Source organism: Cetorhinus maximus, chromosome 20 (assembly GCF_964194155.1).
Source record: "Cetorhinus maximus chromosome 20, sCetMax3.hap1.1, whole genome shotgun sequence".
NCBI lineage: Eukaryota > Metazoa > Chordata > Chondrichthyes > Lamniformes > Cetorhinidae > Cetorhinus > Cetorhinus maximus.
The window spans coordinates 94,927,081-94,941,538 of NC_135898.1; the positions used below are offsets into that span (position 1 = coordinate 94,927,081).

At 43.0% G+C, this 14,458-nt stretch overlaps 1 protein-coding gene across 1 annotated transcript in view; it reads left to right on the plus strand.

Annotated features, from left to right (window-relative positions):
* Positions 1 to 14,458, plus strand: part of shoc2 (SHOC2 leucine rich repeat scaffold protein) — a 117,778-nt gene that overhangs the window by 80,129 nt on the left and 23,191 nt on the right. Inside the window, exons 5-6 of the mRNA XM_078565180.1 lie at positions 8,615 to 8,803; positions 13,600 to 13,722. Of these exons, the coding sequence (XP_078421306.1) occupies positions 8,615 to 8,803; positions 13,600 to 13,722 (312 nt within the window). The remainder of the gene's footprint in view (positions 1 to 8,614; positions 8,804 to 13,599; positions 13,723 to 14,458) is intronic.

Here is a 14,458-nt window from a genome sequence, read left to right on the forward strand (position 1 = left end):
TAGTGGGACAGGAGATACTCAGGGATGGTGATGGTGGTGCCTGGGACATTGTAAGGTATAATTTGATGACAATAACTATGTCAATCTGTGGGGCAGCCCTCACAATTTTGGCACAAGTATCCAGATGTTAATAAGGAGGACTTTGCCAAATCAACAGGGCTGGGTTTGCCATTGTCATTTCTGGTGCCTACGTCAATGCCAGGTGCCTACGTCAATGCCAGGTGCTCCGTCTGGTTATGTTCCTTTTTGTAGACTTTGTAGTGGTTTGATACAACTGAGTGGTCTGCTCGGCCACTTCAGAGGGCAGTTAAGAGTCAACCACGTTGCTGTTGGTCTGGAGTCATGTATAGGCCAGATCAGGTAAGGACAGCAGATTACCTCCCCAAGAGGTGTTAATGAACCAGATGGGTTTTTGATGGTTTCATAGACACTATTAGACTAACTTTTAATTACAGATTTATTAATTTCACCAGCTACAGTGGTGGGATTTGAACCCATGTCCCCAGAACAATAGCCTGGGCCTCTGCATTGTTAGCCCAGTGACATTATCACAACGCCACCACCTCCCCATAATTTAACCATTCAAGCTTTTACAACTACCAATGTGGATACTTCCCTAACACACTTGGACTGACTAGCGACTGAAGTTTTGCAGTGTAATTCTTCAGATGATTATTTAACTCCACTGGCAGCAACAACCACTTATATTTGTATAATGTCTTAACATCATAAAATGTCCTAAGGCACTTGACAGGAACATTATAAAACAAAATGCGATACAGAGCCATGTAAGGAGATTTTTGGACAAATGACCAAAAGCCTAAACTGGGGGTTACTGTTTAAAAATAAGGGGTCACCCATTTAAAACAGAGATGAAGTGAAATTTTTTCACTCAGAGGGTCGTGAGTCTTTGGATCCCTTTTCCTGAAAAGGGGGTGGAAGCAGTGTCTTTGAATATTTTTAAGGCAGAGGTGATAGGTTATCAGCGGTAGGTGGGATGTAGATTTCAGGTTACTATCAGATCAGCCATGACCTTATTAAATGGTGGAGCAGGCTCAAGGGGCTGATTGGCCAATTCCTGCTCCTTGTTCATATGTTGATCAAAGAGGTAGGTTTTTAGGAGTGTCTTCAAGGAAGAAAGTGAGATTGAGAGGAGACGACATGTAGGGAAGGAATTTCAGAGCTTAGGGCTAAGCAACTGAAGGCACCGCAACCAGTGTTGGAGCAATTAAAATCCAGGAGGCTAAGGAGTCCAGCTATCCCGGGCAATTATGGGGCTGGAGGAGATTAGAGATGGGAGAGGTGAGGCCACAGAGGGACTTGAAAACAAGGATGAAAGTTTTAAAGTCAAGTCATTGTTTGGCTAGATGTCAATGGAAGTCAGGGATTCCAGGGGCAATAGATGAGTGGGACTTGATGCAGACTAAGACAAGAGTAGCAGAGTTTTGGATGACCTCATGTTTATGGAGTGTAGAATATGGGAAACCAGCTAGCAATGCGCTGAAATAGTCACATCTACTGGTAATAAAGGCATGAATGAGGGTTTCAGCAGCAAATGAACTGAGACAGGAGTGGAGGTGGACAATGTTATGGAGGTGGAAATAGGAGACCTTAGTGATATATGGTCAGAAGCTCATTTCTGGGTCAAATATGATGCTAAGATTGCGAACACACTATTTTAGCCTTCAACACTTACATGGGGAGAGATGGATTCAGATGATAGGGAACATAGTTTGGAACAGGGACCAAACAAAATGGCTTCAGCCTTTTCAATACTTAATTGGAGGAAAATTATGCTAACCTAGTACTGGATGTTAGATAAGTCTGATAATTCCAGAGCTGAGAGAGGTGGTGATGGGGCAAAGCTGGGTTTCATCAGCATAAAAGTGAAAACTAATGCTGTGAGTTCGCTGGAGTTACAGAGAGGAAGCATGTAGATGAGAAATCGGAGGGACCAAAGATAGATCCTTGGGGAAGACCAGAAGGATTCAAACCTGGAGTTCTGGGAAGGATGGGCATGAATTAGGGAGGTGACAACACATTCAAGAACTTTGGAGAAGAAAGGAAGGTAGGAAATGGAATGGTAGTTTTACACGGACGCTGGTTGTTCTTTTAAGGAAAGGGCTGATGGTGGCAGATTTTTAAGAGTCAACACCTGAAGAGAGAATCATTAACAATATTAGTTAACATGGGGAACAGGAGCGGAAATTGAGCACTCAACAGTTTAGTGAGAATAGGGTCAAGGGAGTAGGAGATGATCTCAACGACAAGATGAACTTAGGGAAGGCATGAGAAGAGGTAGGAGACAAACTAGAGAAAGATGCAATTTCAGGGCTAGGGCAGCAGGGAACTTGAAGTTTGGACCAGTGCACTGCTGGAAGGCAGTTGGTTGGATGGTCTTGTTCTTGGTGACAAAGAAGTTCCTGAGCTCCTTGCACTTATCATTGGAGGTGAGGATGGAAGAGATGGGGAGAGGGAAGACTGCAGTAGGAGAAAGAAGCTGGGGGTTGTTTTTGCATTCCAGCATTATCCTAGAATAGTGAGTAGTTTTGGCAGATGGTTGCAGGACCCGATAGTGGCCCAGCCAGACCTGGCAATGGATGGATAAGCCAGTTGGTATATCCTTTCAAATCTACATTCCTTGGACGTAAAGGAGCAGAGATGAGGACCACACTGGGGAAATGGCCAGGGTGAGAGAGAATAATGGTTTTCTGCGGACGACGACATTAAAGGTGGAGATGAGAGTATGGCTGAGCGGATCAGTAGCTACAGAAATGTTGCGATAAGCAGAGGGCTAAAGGCTATGGTGGTTGGGATTTTGAAAGTGAAATTGTAAGTGATTGAAATAAGGATAGTTTTTTCCAGGGGTAGATACAGAAAGAAGTTGGGCTGGGTATAGAAAGGGGATGCAAATGGTGAGTGATACAAGGCAGTGATCAGAGATGGCCTTATCTGTGATACAATGGAGATGGCAAGGTCAAGGAAATGATCCTGAATATGGGTTGGGGTGTTTACTTGGAGGGAGAGATTTCATGAGGATAAGAGGGCAGTGAACTCAGAGCATAATGAGCTAGAAGAGAGTGTGGAGGACCCTGGGGCAGACAGGCAGTCATCAGCACCTAGAGGAGAGTGCGAGAGGAGGACACTGGGACAGGCAGTCAGCAGCACCTAGAGGAGAGTGCGAGAGGAGGACACTGGGACAGGCAGTCAGCAGCACCTAGAGGAGAGTGCGAGAGGAGGACACTGGGACAGGCAGTCAGCAGCACCTAGAGGAGAGTGCGAGAGGAGGACACTGGGACAGGCAGTCAGCAGCACCTAGAGGAGAGTGCGAGAGGAGGACACTGGGACAGGCAGTCAGCAGCACCTAGAGGAGAGTGCGAGAGGAGGACACTGGGACAGGCAATCAGCAGCATCCAGAGGAGAGTGCGAGAGGAGGACACTGGGACAGGCAGTCAGCAGCATCCAGAGGATCTAGTCTATCTAGATGATCTAGCATTGAGTCTATACTCAAGTAAGAGTAAGGGTAAAATAAAAGCAAGGGGCCATATTCTATTTAGTTAAGATATGTCTGGGGAGCTCAATCCCATGATTTACACATCCTGCACCATGTGTGAGATCTTAGATGCTCCTGGTGGTCTGGATGACCATGTGTGCAGGAGGTGCCTCCGACTGGAGCAACTAGAGCTCCGGGTTTTGGAAATTGAGCAGCAGCTGAGGGCATTTCGGTGCAGTCACGAGGCTGATATGTTCGTGGATAGCACATTTCAAGATGTGGTCACCCCACAGCTTAAGAATGTGCAAGTAGAGAGGGAATGGGTGACTGCCAGACAGAAGAAGGGGACCAGGCAGGTAGTGAGGGAATCCCCTGAGTGCATCTTGCTTGAAAACCGTTTTTCAGTCTTGGAAAACAGTGAGAGTGACGGTTCCTCTGGAGGCCAACCAGAGCAAAGGCCATGGCATTGTGGGTGGTCCAGCTGCTCAGGACGGGAGGAAGAAGTGTGGAAGGGCAATAATGGTAGGGGATTCGTTAATGGGGGGAGTAGACAGGAGCTTCTGTGGCCGTAGATGTGACTCCAGGAAGGTATGTTGCCTCCTGGGTGCCAGGGTCAAGGATGTTATGGAACAACTGCAGGGCATTCTGGAAGGGGGAGGGTGAACAGCCAAAGGCCATTGTCCATGTTGGGACCAATGACATAGGAAGAAAGAGAAATGAGGTCCTGCAAGCAGACTTTAGGGAATTAGGTAGGAAATTGAAAAGTAGGACTTCAAAGGTAGTAATCTCCGGATTACTCCCGGTGCCATGCAGTAGTGAGTATAGGAACAGAAGGATAAAGCAGATGAACGCGTGGCTGAAGGGAGGGCTTTAGATTCCTGCAGCATTGGGGCTATTTCTGGGGGAGGTTGGACCTGTACAAGTTCCACAATTAAATCTGAACATGAATAGGACCAACATCCTCGCGGGGAGGTTTGCTAATGCTGTTGTGGTGGATTTAAACAAAATTGGCAGGGGGGATGGGATCCTGAAAAGTAGTTCAGAGGGGAGAGAAGATGAGATAGAATTAGAAGTTAAAATGCTGGTAAATGAGTCTGGAAGGCAGAGGAAACATGGGCTAGATATGAAAGAAGTGAGTTTAGCAAGGCTAAATGGAATATATTTTAATACAAGGAGCCTGAGGAATAAGACAGACAAACTGAGGGCACAGGCATGTGGGAGTATGATGATATAGCTATGACCGAGACTTGGTTAAAAGAAGGGCAGGATTGGCAGATCAATGCTCCTGATTATAGGGTATTCAGACAAGATAGAGAGGGGGATAGAAGAGGAGGGGGTGTTGCAATATTGATTAAGGAATCAATTATAGCAGTGAGGAGGGATGATATCTTGGAAGGATCATCAAATGAAGCCATATGGGTAGAAGTGAAAAAACACCAAAGGGGCAAACAAGCTGCTGGGTGTTTACTATAGGCCCCCAAACAGTCAGGGAGAGACAGAGGATCAAATACGTAATCAAATTTCAGAGAAGTGTAAGAATAATAGGATAGTAATGGTAGGGGATTTTAACAACCCAAATATTAACTGGGATAGTTTTAGTGTGCAAGGTAGGGAGGGAACAAAATTCTTAAATTGTATCCAGGAGAAGTTTTTTAGCCAGTACGTAGAAAGCACAACAAGGGAGGGGGCAGTTCTGGACCTAATATTTGGAAATGAGCCAGGGCAGGTGGAAGGCGTATCAGTAGGGGAGCATTTTGGAGATAGTGAATATAACTGTTAGATTGCGAATAGTTATGGCAAAGGATAAGGTTGGGCCAGGAATAAAAGTTCTAAACTGGAGAAAGGCTAATTTTACTAAGATGTGATGTGATTTGGCCCAAGTGGACTGGGAGCAGCTACTTGCAGATAAAACTGTGTCAGAGCAGTGGGAGGCACTAAAGGAGGAAATAGCAAAGAGTACAGGGCAAATATCTTTCTGTAAAGACAAAGTTGGGGGGGCACATTGGGGGACCAAGTCCGGAGAACCCTGGACGTCAAGGGACATAAAGGTTAGGATTAAGAAAAATAGAGAAGCTTATGACAGATACCAAGGGCTCAATACGGCAGAGTCCTTAAAAGAGTATAAAAAGTGCAGATGGGAACTTAAAAAGGAAATTAGGAAAGCTAAGAGAGTGCATGAGAAAGCATTGGTGGGTAGAATAAAGGAAAAGCCAGTGGAATTTTTTAAATAAATAAAGAGCAAGAGAATAACTAGGGAAAGAGTAGGACCAATTAGGGACCATGAAGGTAGTCTGCGTGTGAACGCCGAAGACGTGGGTGCAGTCCTCAGTGAATACTTTGCATCAGCCTTCACAATGGAAAAGGACGAGGCAGATATAGACATCAGAGTGGAGGATTGAAATATTAGAGAAAATTAACATAGAGAGAGGAGGTACTAGTGGGTTTAGCGGCCTTGAAAGTGGATAAATCCGTAGGCCTGGATGAGTTGTATCCCAGGCTGTTGAGGGAGGCAAGGAAAGAGATATCAGCGGCCCTGGCAGTAATTTTCAAATTCTCTCTGGCCACAGGTGGGGTACTGGAGGACTGCTAATGTTGTCCCGTTGTTAAAAAAGGGAGAAAGGGATAGACCAGGAAATTACAGGCCAGTCAGTCTAAGCTCGGTGGTGGGTAAGTTACTCAAAAGAATTCCGAGGGAGAGAATATATCTGCACTTGGAGAGACACAGTTTAATAAGGGATAGTCAGTATGGATTTGTTAAGGGGAGGTCATTTTTGACACATTTGATCGAATATTTTGAGGAGGTAACCAGGAGTTTTGATGAGGGTGATGCATTCGATGTGGTCTACATGGACTTTAGCAAGGCTTTTGATAAGGTCCCTTTGGTCAAGAAAGTAAGAGCCCATGGGATCCAAGGCAAAGTGGCACTTTGGATCCAAAATTGGCTGAGAGGCAGGAAGCAGAGGGTGATGGTAGAGGGATGTTTCTGTGGCTGGAAGTCTGTTTCCATTGGGGTTCCGCAGGGCTCGGTGCTGGGGCCCTTGCTGTTTGTGGATGACATGAAAATTGGTAGGGTGGTAAATAGCGAGGAGCATAGCCGTAAACTGCAGGAGGATATCGATGGACTGGTCAGGTGGGCAGAGCAGTGGCAAATGGAATTCAACCCAGAAAAGTGTGAGGTAATGCACTTGGGGAGGGCTAACAAGGCAAGGGATTACACTATGAATGGTAGGACCTTGGAAAGTACTGAAGATCAGAGGGACCTTGGTGTGCATATCCAAAGGTCCCTGAAGGTAGCAGGACAGGTAGATAAGGTGGTTAAGACGACATATGGGATACTCGCCTTTATTAGCTGAGGCACAGAATACAAGAGCAGGGAGGTTATGCTGGAACTGTATAAAAAGTTAGGCCACAACTGGAGTACTGCATGCAGTTCTGATCACATTATAGGAAGGATGTGATTGCACTGGAGAAGGTGCAGAGGAGATTTACCAGGATGCTGCCTGGGCTGGAGGGTCTGAGCTGTGAAGAATGATTGGGTAGGCTGGGGTTGTTTTCCTTGGAGCTGCGAAGGTTGAGAGGGGACCTGATCAAGGTGTATAAGATTATGAGGGGCACAGATAAGGTGGGTAGGAAGGCACTTTTTCCATTAGCAGAGGGGTCAATAACCAAGGGGCATAGATTTAAGCTAAGAGGTAGAAGGCTAAGATAGGAGTTGAGAATTTTTCACCCAGAGGGTGGTGGGAGTCTGGAACTCACTGCCTGAAAGGGTGGTTGAATCAGAAACTCGCATAACATTTAAGAAGTATTTAGATATTTACTTGCATTGCCATAACCTCCAGGGCTATGGACCAAGCGCTGGAAAATGGGATTAGCATAGTCAGATCTTCATTCACTGGCACAGACACGATGGACCAAATGGCCTCCTTCTGTGCTGTGGACGTCCGAGTCTATAATGAGTTGAGATAGAGGTTGAATTCACTGAGGATGAGAAGTCTCTCATTGCAGAGGTGAGGGAGGAAAGCACTGAGATATCTTGATAAGATTTTTATCGTACTTGGGAGGGCAGTCGTGATTGATTTTGAGTGAATGGTGAGAGTGTTTGAATAAGGTGAGAATAAGGTGAGAAGGAGAGGAAAGTGCTAGAGGTGTAGTGGGTCATGCCAAGTTGTGACTTGGTGATGAGCACCACACCACCTTCACGGTGACCGTACCTGTTGAGTAGCTTTTTAAAAATCCATTCTTTCTTGAGCCCTACAACTGTAAGAACACAGTCACTGCTCTTTTTTAAAAAAAGTTAGCAATAAGTAAATCGACTCTTTGCTTTAGTTAAACAAGTACTCACTGGTGGTTCCTGTTTGAAACTGCATTAAATTTAACTTTAGAGCTGAATGTTTGTGCGTGGTGCCAGTATACAACAGTCCTCTGCCTAAACCTAAAAGCACAAAGTTGAAACAAACTGTCTTCTGTCTTTAATTAGCCATTTGCTTCAGTCCCACTTGTCCCTGCAAAATAAAGGTTTCACAGAATTTTGTGTAAAATTAAGTGCAGTTGCCTGGTATGAGCTTTTGGCTTAATCATACACTGCAGAAAAACTAGGGGACCCATTTATTTACATTTTTTTAGAGGGAGCTGGTTTTGCGGATGGTTTCTGTAGCCTTGGGCCTGATGCCATAACAGTATAACAAAACTAAGGTGGCTTTTTTTCCACATTCTGATTTTGTAAATTTTGTACATATTACCAAGCAATACTCCAGGGAAAGCTGAACAATAGTTTTGACAGTATTTGTTGGACATTCTCTTGTGTATAAGTTTCATGAAACAATGGAAATTACTTCTAACCTTACAGTTGGTTAACTTCAATGGGAACTTATGAAGAGAAATCTATTTCAGTCGCCTGGCCTGAAATAATGTGAAGATAGTGCCCATGTTAAAATGCCTGCCATTGTAAGGGGATTTTTAAAAAAGTTTGGTTAAATGCTTTTTATTGGATTAGGGATGGTGAATTTTTTCCCTTAAGTGCTTGATACAGTCATTATATATGTTGTTTTTAAAAAATATACATTTTCAAAAACAGATGAAGTGACTTGTCAGTATTAAAATATTCCACCCACTCCCCTACAGGGTCTGCTATCAAGCCTTGCAAACTTAACCAGTTTAACATTAGCAAGGAATTGCTTCCAGTCATATCCAGTTGGTGGACCCTCGCAGTTTTCAACTATCTACTCTCTCAACATGGAACACAACCGCATCAATAAAATACCTTTCGGAATCTTCTCCAGAGCAAAAGTGTTGAGTAAGCTGAACATGAAGGTAGGTAGTGAAACTTATAGACTACAGGGAGAGACTCAATCTGATTCTAATGTTTGATTCTGCCAAAAAAACTCTCAATATTTTATATTGCAAACAACTAAGGTTTAAACTGAATGAGAAGTTGTTTCCTAAACTTTTGTCCAAGTTTTTGATTCGGGCAATTTGTTTTGTCTTAATAATATGCATATATTGCCATCGAAGTTGTCCTTTGTACACCATTGCTGCTGTTCACAACTGAACATGCATTTTAAAGTTTCAAGTTTATGAAAATAATTTACTACCAGTAGAGTTTCAAAATTTACTGTCCCTTTTCAGATTTCAGAAATAAACTGGAGGTGTACATTATGCATACTGACAATAGACTGAAACCTAACCTATTCTAATTCCTTGGCTCAGCCATTTACAGTTTTTGGTAGCATTATTATAGGACTTGATCATCCCTTGTGGTGTTCCAATGCATTTTGTGCTCTGGCTTTTATATTTGCCTGTAACTAATTCCCAAGATTCCCCTTTTCCCATTGTTTTACCACTTTAACTTAACTGCCTTGCACACTAAATTTGGCAATTATGCTGTCTGTTTTATATACAAATTCAGATAAGCCATTTGTCAAAGATCTGTCATTGTTAAAATAGTTTCTGCTCACAGATCAATGTTCAAACTGTATATTGATCAAGCATTATCATTTTGGCAGGAGTGAAAATCAGTTTTATTCAATGTAATTGTAGAAAGACCTACTTTAGGTGGCAAGACTGTTTGGTTTGCCCTCCAATGTTGTGTTTATGCATTTTACAATTGCTCTATTTCCCTTTTCCCAGTAAAGTAATTGACAGGTGGATTGTTCTTTTCCAATGTGACAAATCAACACATCTGGAATTAAGTCATTCAAGTGTAACTTGAGTGTAAAGTGAAACTGATAAGGAAAAGGGAAAAGAGAGGATGAATACAAGCTAGCGAGAAACATAAAGGCGGACTATAAAAGCTGCTTTAGGTATGTGAAAAGGAAAAGATTAGCCGGGACACATATGGTCCATTACAGGCAGAGACAGGAGAATTTGTAATGGAGAATAGGAACATGATTGAGAAATTAAACAACTACTTTGTCTCTGTCTTCATAGAGGAAGATACAGAAAATCTCCTAAAAATACTAGGGGAACCAAGGGGTTGGTAAAAGTGAGAAACTGAAAGAAATTAGCTTAAATAAAGAGGTAGTACCTGAAATATTAATTGGACTGAAGGTTGATAAATTCTCTGAACCTGATGAACTACATCCCAGAGTGTTGAATGAGGCGGCTATAGAGATAGAGGATGTATTGGTGGTTCTCTTTCAACATTCCATAGATTCTGGAAAGTAGCAGATGTAACCCCACTATTTAAGAAGAGAGGGAGAGAGAAAATGGAGAACTACAAACCTGTTAGTTTGACATCAGTAGTAGGTAAAGTGTTACAATCTATTATAAAGGATGTGATAACTAGGCGCTTGGAAAATTATGATGTGATTGGGCAGAGTCAACATGGGCTTATGAAAGGGAAATCATGTTTGACAGACCTGTTGGAGTTTTTTATGATACTTGTAGCATCTATAAAGGAGAACCAGTGAATGTGGTGTATTTGGATTTTCAGAAGGCTTTTGCTAAGGTCCCGAGGTCCCACACAGGAGGTTAGTAAACAAAATTTAAGCACATGGGATTGAGGGTAATATGCTGGCATGGATTGGGAATTGATGAACAGTCAGAAAACAGAGCAGGAATAAAAGGATCATTTTCAGGATGGCAAAGAGTTACTAGTGGAGTACCACAAGGATCAGTACTTGGGCCACAGTTGTTCACAATCTATATAAATGATTTGGATGTGGGGGCCAAATGCAATATTTCCAAATTTACTGATGACACAGAACTAGATGGGAAGGAAATGTAAGTTGTGAGGAGGATGCAAGGAAGCTTCAAGGGAACTTGGACAGGCTACATGAATGGGCAAGAATATGGCAGGTGGTAATGTGAATAAATGTGAAGTTATCCACTTTGGGAGAAAAAACACAAAAAGGCAGAGCATTTCTTAAATGGAGAGAGCTTAGGAAGTGTTGATGTCCAAAGGGACGTGGGTGTCCTTATTTACGAGTCCCGTGAAGGTGCAGCAAACAATAGGAAGGCAAATGGTATGTTGGCCTTTATCAGAGGAGCAGTGGGGGGTGTTCAAAAAGGAAATGGGGAGGGTACAGGCTCAACATGTTCCCTCTAGGGTGATAAGAAGGAGTAACAAGCCCAGAGAACCATGGATGACCAGAGACATTCAGGTTCAATGAGAAGGAAAAGAGAGGCTTTTAGCGGGTACAAGGGAAGCAAATCAGCGGAGGCATTAGTGGAGTACAGAAAGTGCAGGGTGGAGCTTAAGAAAACAATTAGGAGAGCAAAGAGGGGATATGAGAAAGCTCTGGCTGGTAAAAGTAGGGAAAATCCCAAGATATTCTATAAGTATATCAGTGGGAAAAGGATAACCAGGGAAAGAGTAGGGCCCATAAGGGACCAAAGGGGCAATCTATGGGCGGAGCCATATGACATCGCTAGAGTGTTGAATGAATACTTCACATTTGTCTTCACCCAAGAGAATGAGGATGAAGGTATCGAACTCGGGGAGAGAGACTGTGAGGTTCTTAAGCAACTTGATATAGGGAGTGACAAGGTATTGGAGGTAAAAACAAAAAACTTCTGCAGATGCTGGAAATCCAAAACAAAAACGGAATTACCTGGAAAAACTCAGCAGGTCTGGCAGCATCGGCGGAGAAGAAAAGAGTTGACGTTTCGAGTCCTCATGACCCTTCATGAGGACTCGAAACGTCAACTCTTTTCTTCTCCGCCGATGCTGCCAGACCTGCTGAGTTTTTCCATGTAATTCTGTTAAGGTATTGGAGGTGTTGGCAGGCTAAAAAGTGGACAAATCTCCAGGTCCGGATGATTTGTGTCCCAGACTGCTGAGGGAGGCAAGGGAGAAGATCGCAAGGGCTCTGACCCAAATTTTTAATTCCTCTCTGGCCACGGGGGAGGTGCCAGAGGACTGGAGAACAGCTAATGTGGTTCCGCTATTTAAGAAGGGTTGTAGAGATAATCCAGGGAACTACAGGCCAGTGAGTCTCACATCAGTGGTAGGGAAACTATTGGAGAAAATTCTGAAGGAGAGAATCTATCTCCACTCGGAGAGGCAAGGTTTGATCAGGGATAGTCAGCATGGCTTTGTCAGAGGGAGGTCATGCCTAACTAATTTGATTGAATTTTTTGAGGAGGTGACCAGGTGTGTAGATGAGGGTAGTGCAGTTGATATAGTTTATATGGATTTCAGCAAAGCTTTTGACAAGGTCCCACATGGGAGACGTATAAAGAAGGCAAATGCACATGGGATACAGGGTAATTTGATAAGGTGGATTCAAAATTGGCTTAGTTGTAGGAGACAGAGGGTGATGACAGAAGGATGCTTTAGTGACTGGAAGCCAGTGTCCAGTGGCGTACCTCAGGAATCTGTGCTGGGTCCCCTATTATTTGTCATTTATATAAATGACATAGATGACTATGTGGGAGGTAGGATTAGTAAATTTGCAGATGACACAAAGATTGGCTGGGTGGTAACAGTGAGGTTGAGTGTCTTGGGCTACAGGAAGATATAGACGGGATGGTCAAATGGGCAGATAAGTGGCAGATGAAATTTAACCCTGAAAAGTGTGAGGTGATACACTTTGGAAGGAATAATTTGACAAGGAAGTATCCCATGAACGACATGACACTAGGAAGTTCTGAGGAACAAAGAGACCTTGGCGTGTGTGTCCATAGATCTCTGAAGGCGGAGGGGCATGTTAGTGGGGTAGTGAAAAAGGCATATGGGACATTTGCCTTTATCAATCGAGGCATAGATTACAAAAGTAGGGCGGTCATGTTGGAGTTGTATAGAACCTTGGTGAGGCCACAGCTGGAGTACTGTGTGCAGTTCTTACAAGGAGAGATTGAGGAAAACTGGGCCTGTATTCTCTCAAGTTTCGAAGGATGAGAGGTGATCTGATTGAAGCTTACAGAATTCTCTCAGGGCGTGACAGGGTAGATGTGAATAGGATGTGTCCCCTGGCTGATGAGTCTAGAATCAGTGGATACAATCTCAGAATAAGAGGCAGGTCATTTAAGACTAAGATGAGGCAGAATTTCTTCACTCAGAAAATGGTGAATCTTTGGAATTTTCTCCCCCAGAGGACTATGGAAGCTTGATCATAGAGCGTGTTGAAGACAGGAATCAATAGATTTCTGAATACTAATGACCAGAGGGATAGCATGGAAAAGTGGTGTTGAGGTAGATAATCAACCATGATCTAATTGAATGGCAGAGCAGGCTCGATGGGCTGAATAGCCTCTTACTCCTATGTTCCTATGTTGCCATTTTACATTAGAATTTGTAGCAATGCTTCAGCCATTAATTTTCAAATGGTCTGAAATACCATTACGTGGGCCAGGAGTAGGACAACACAGTGGCATTTATTAAAAATCAGAAAAACTGTCTTTCCAGTAGTAGTTTGACTTCTAGTAATTGTTACAGCCATTTGAACATTAAAGGAGGATTCAAGCATTCAAAGTAAATTTTCAGCATATGAAAAGTTCGAAGTTCCTTTTTAATCACCAATTACGGAAAACAGTAGTTTGGAAGGCTTTGAAATTTCTCAAGTTAAAGATTGGCTTGATCAAAAAATAGTTTTTCCAATACTTAGTGCACTAACTTTTATTTTTTCCTGGTTGTATGACCCAAATCTGTTTCCTGGTCTCCACAGGACAATCAGCTAACTTCACTTCCATTGGACTTTGGAACCTGGACAAGCATGGTAGAACTGAACCTTGCCACCAATCAACTCACAAAGATTCCAGAGGATGTGTCAGGATTGGCCTCCCTGGAGGTGAGGAAGCTGATCACAATACCCTCCTAATTGCTGAAAGGTTTCACTTGAAAAAGTGAACAAGTCAATAGGTTTATACTCTACATTTATAGAAGCTGTAGAAATTAGTTTAGGGCACATGGCAGGAAATTCTCAGATATTAGCAGCATAATCGCTGAAAACTAATGCTTTCATATTGCAGAATTTCTTGTGCACCATGGTTGTGTGTCCATATGTCCTTCAGATGCCATGAAATAAGATTGGTACAGTATCTTAAAAAGTGAATTCCCTTTTTCTGCCCTATGTCTGCCCCTTGCATTTGTTTTATTGTCTTTATCACTTTTCTGTTGTTCATGTATTTTCGGAGTGGAGTGGGAAACCCATATTTGTTGCATTTCCATTCTTAGTACGTAGGATTGAATTATTCATGTGCTGTATTGACCAGCTGACTAGAACAGCATTGGATCAATTCATATACCTCGCAATAAGCAATAACATATGATTTGGAGAGAGGACAGGAAGAGTAAGTTCTTCATTTCAGGTAAAATATTACTTCAGATAGAAAACCCGAACCAATTGAGTAACACATTCAAATCTACTAAGCTCACCAGAAGGATCTTTGATCAGGTTGATGCTTACCAACTATAGACACAGTGTACAAGATATTCTTGATTGCCTAACTCATCAAAACAAAAGTTTCACCTCGTGTCCAGAAAAAGTGTCGTAATACTTGAGCTCTCAAGTCAGCTTGAGGCTT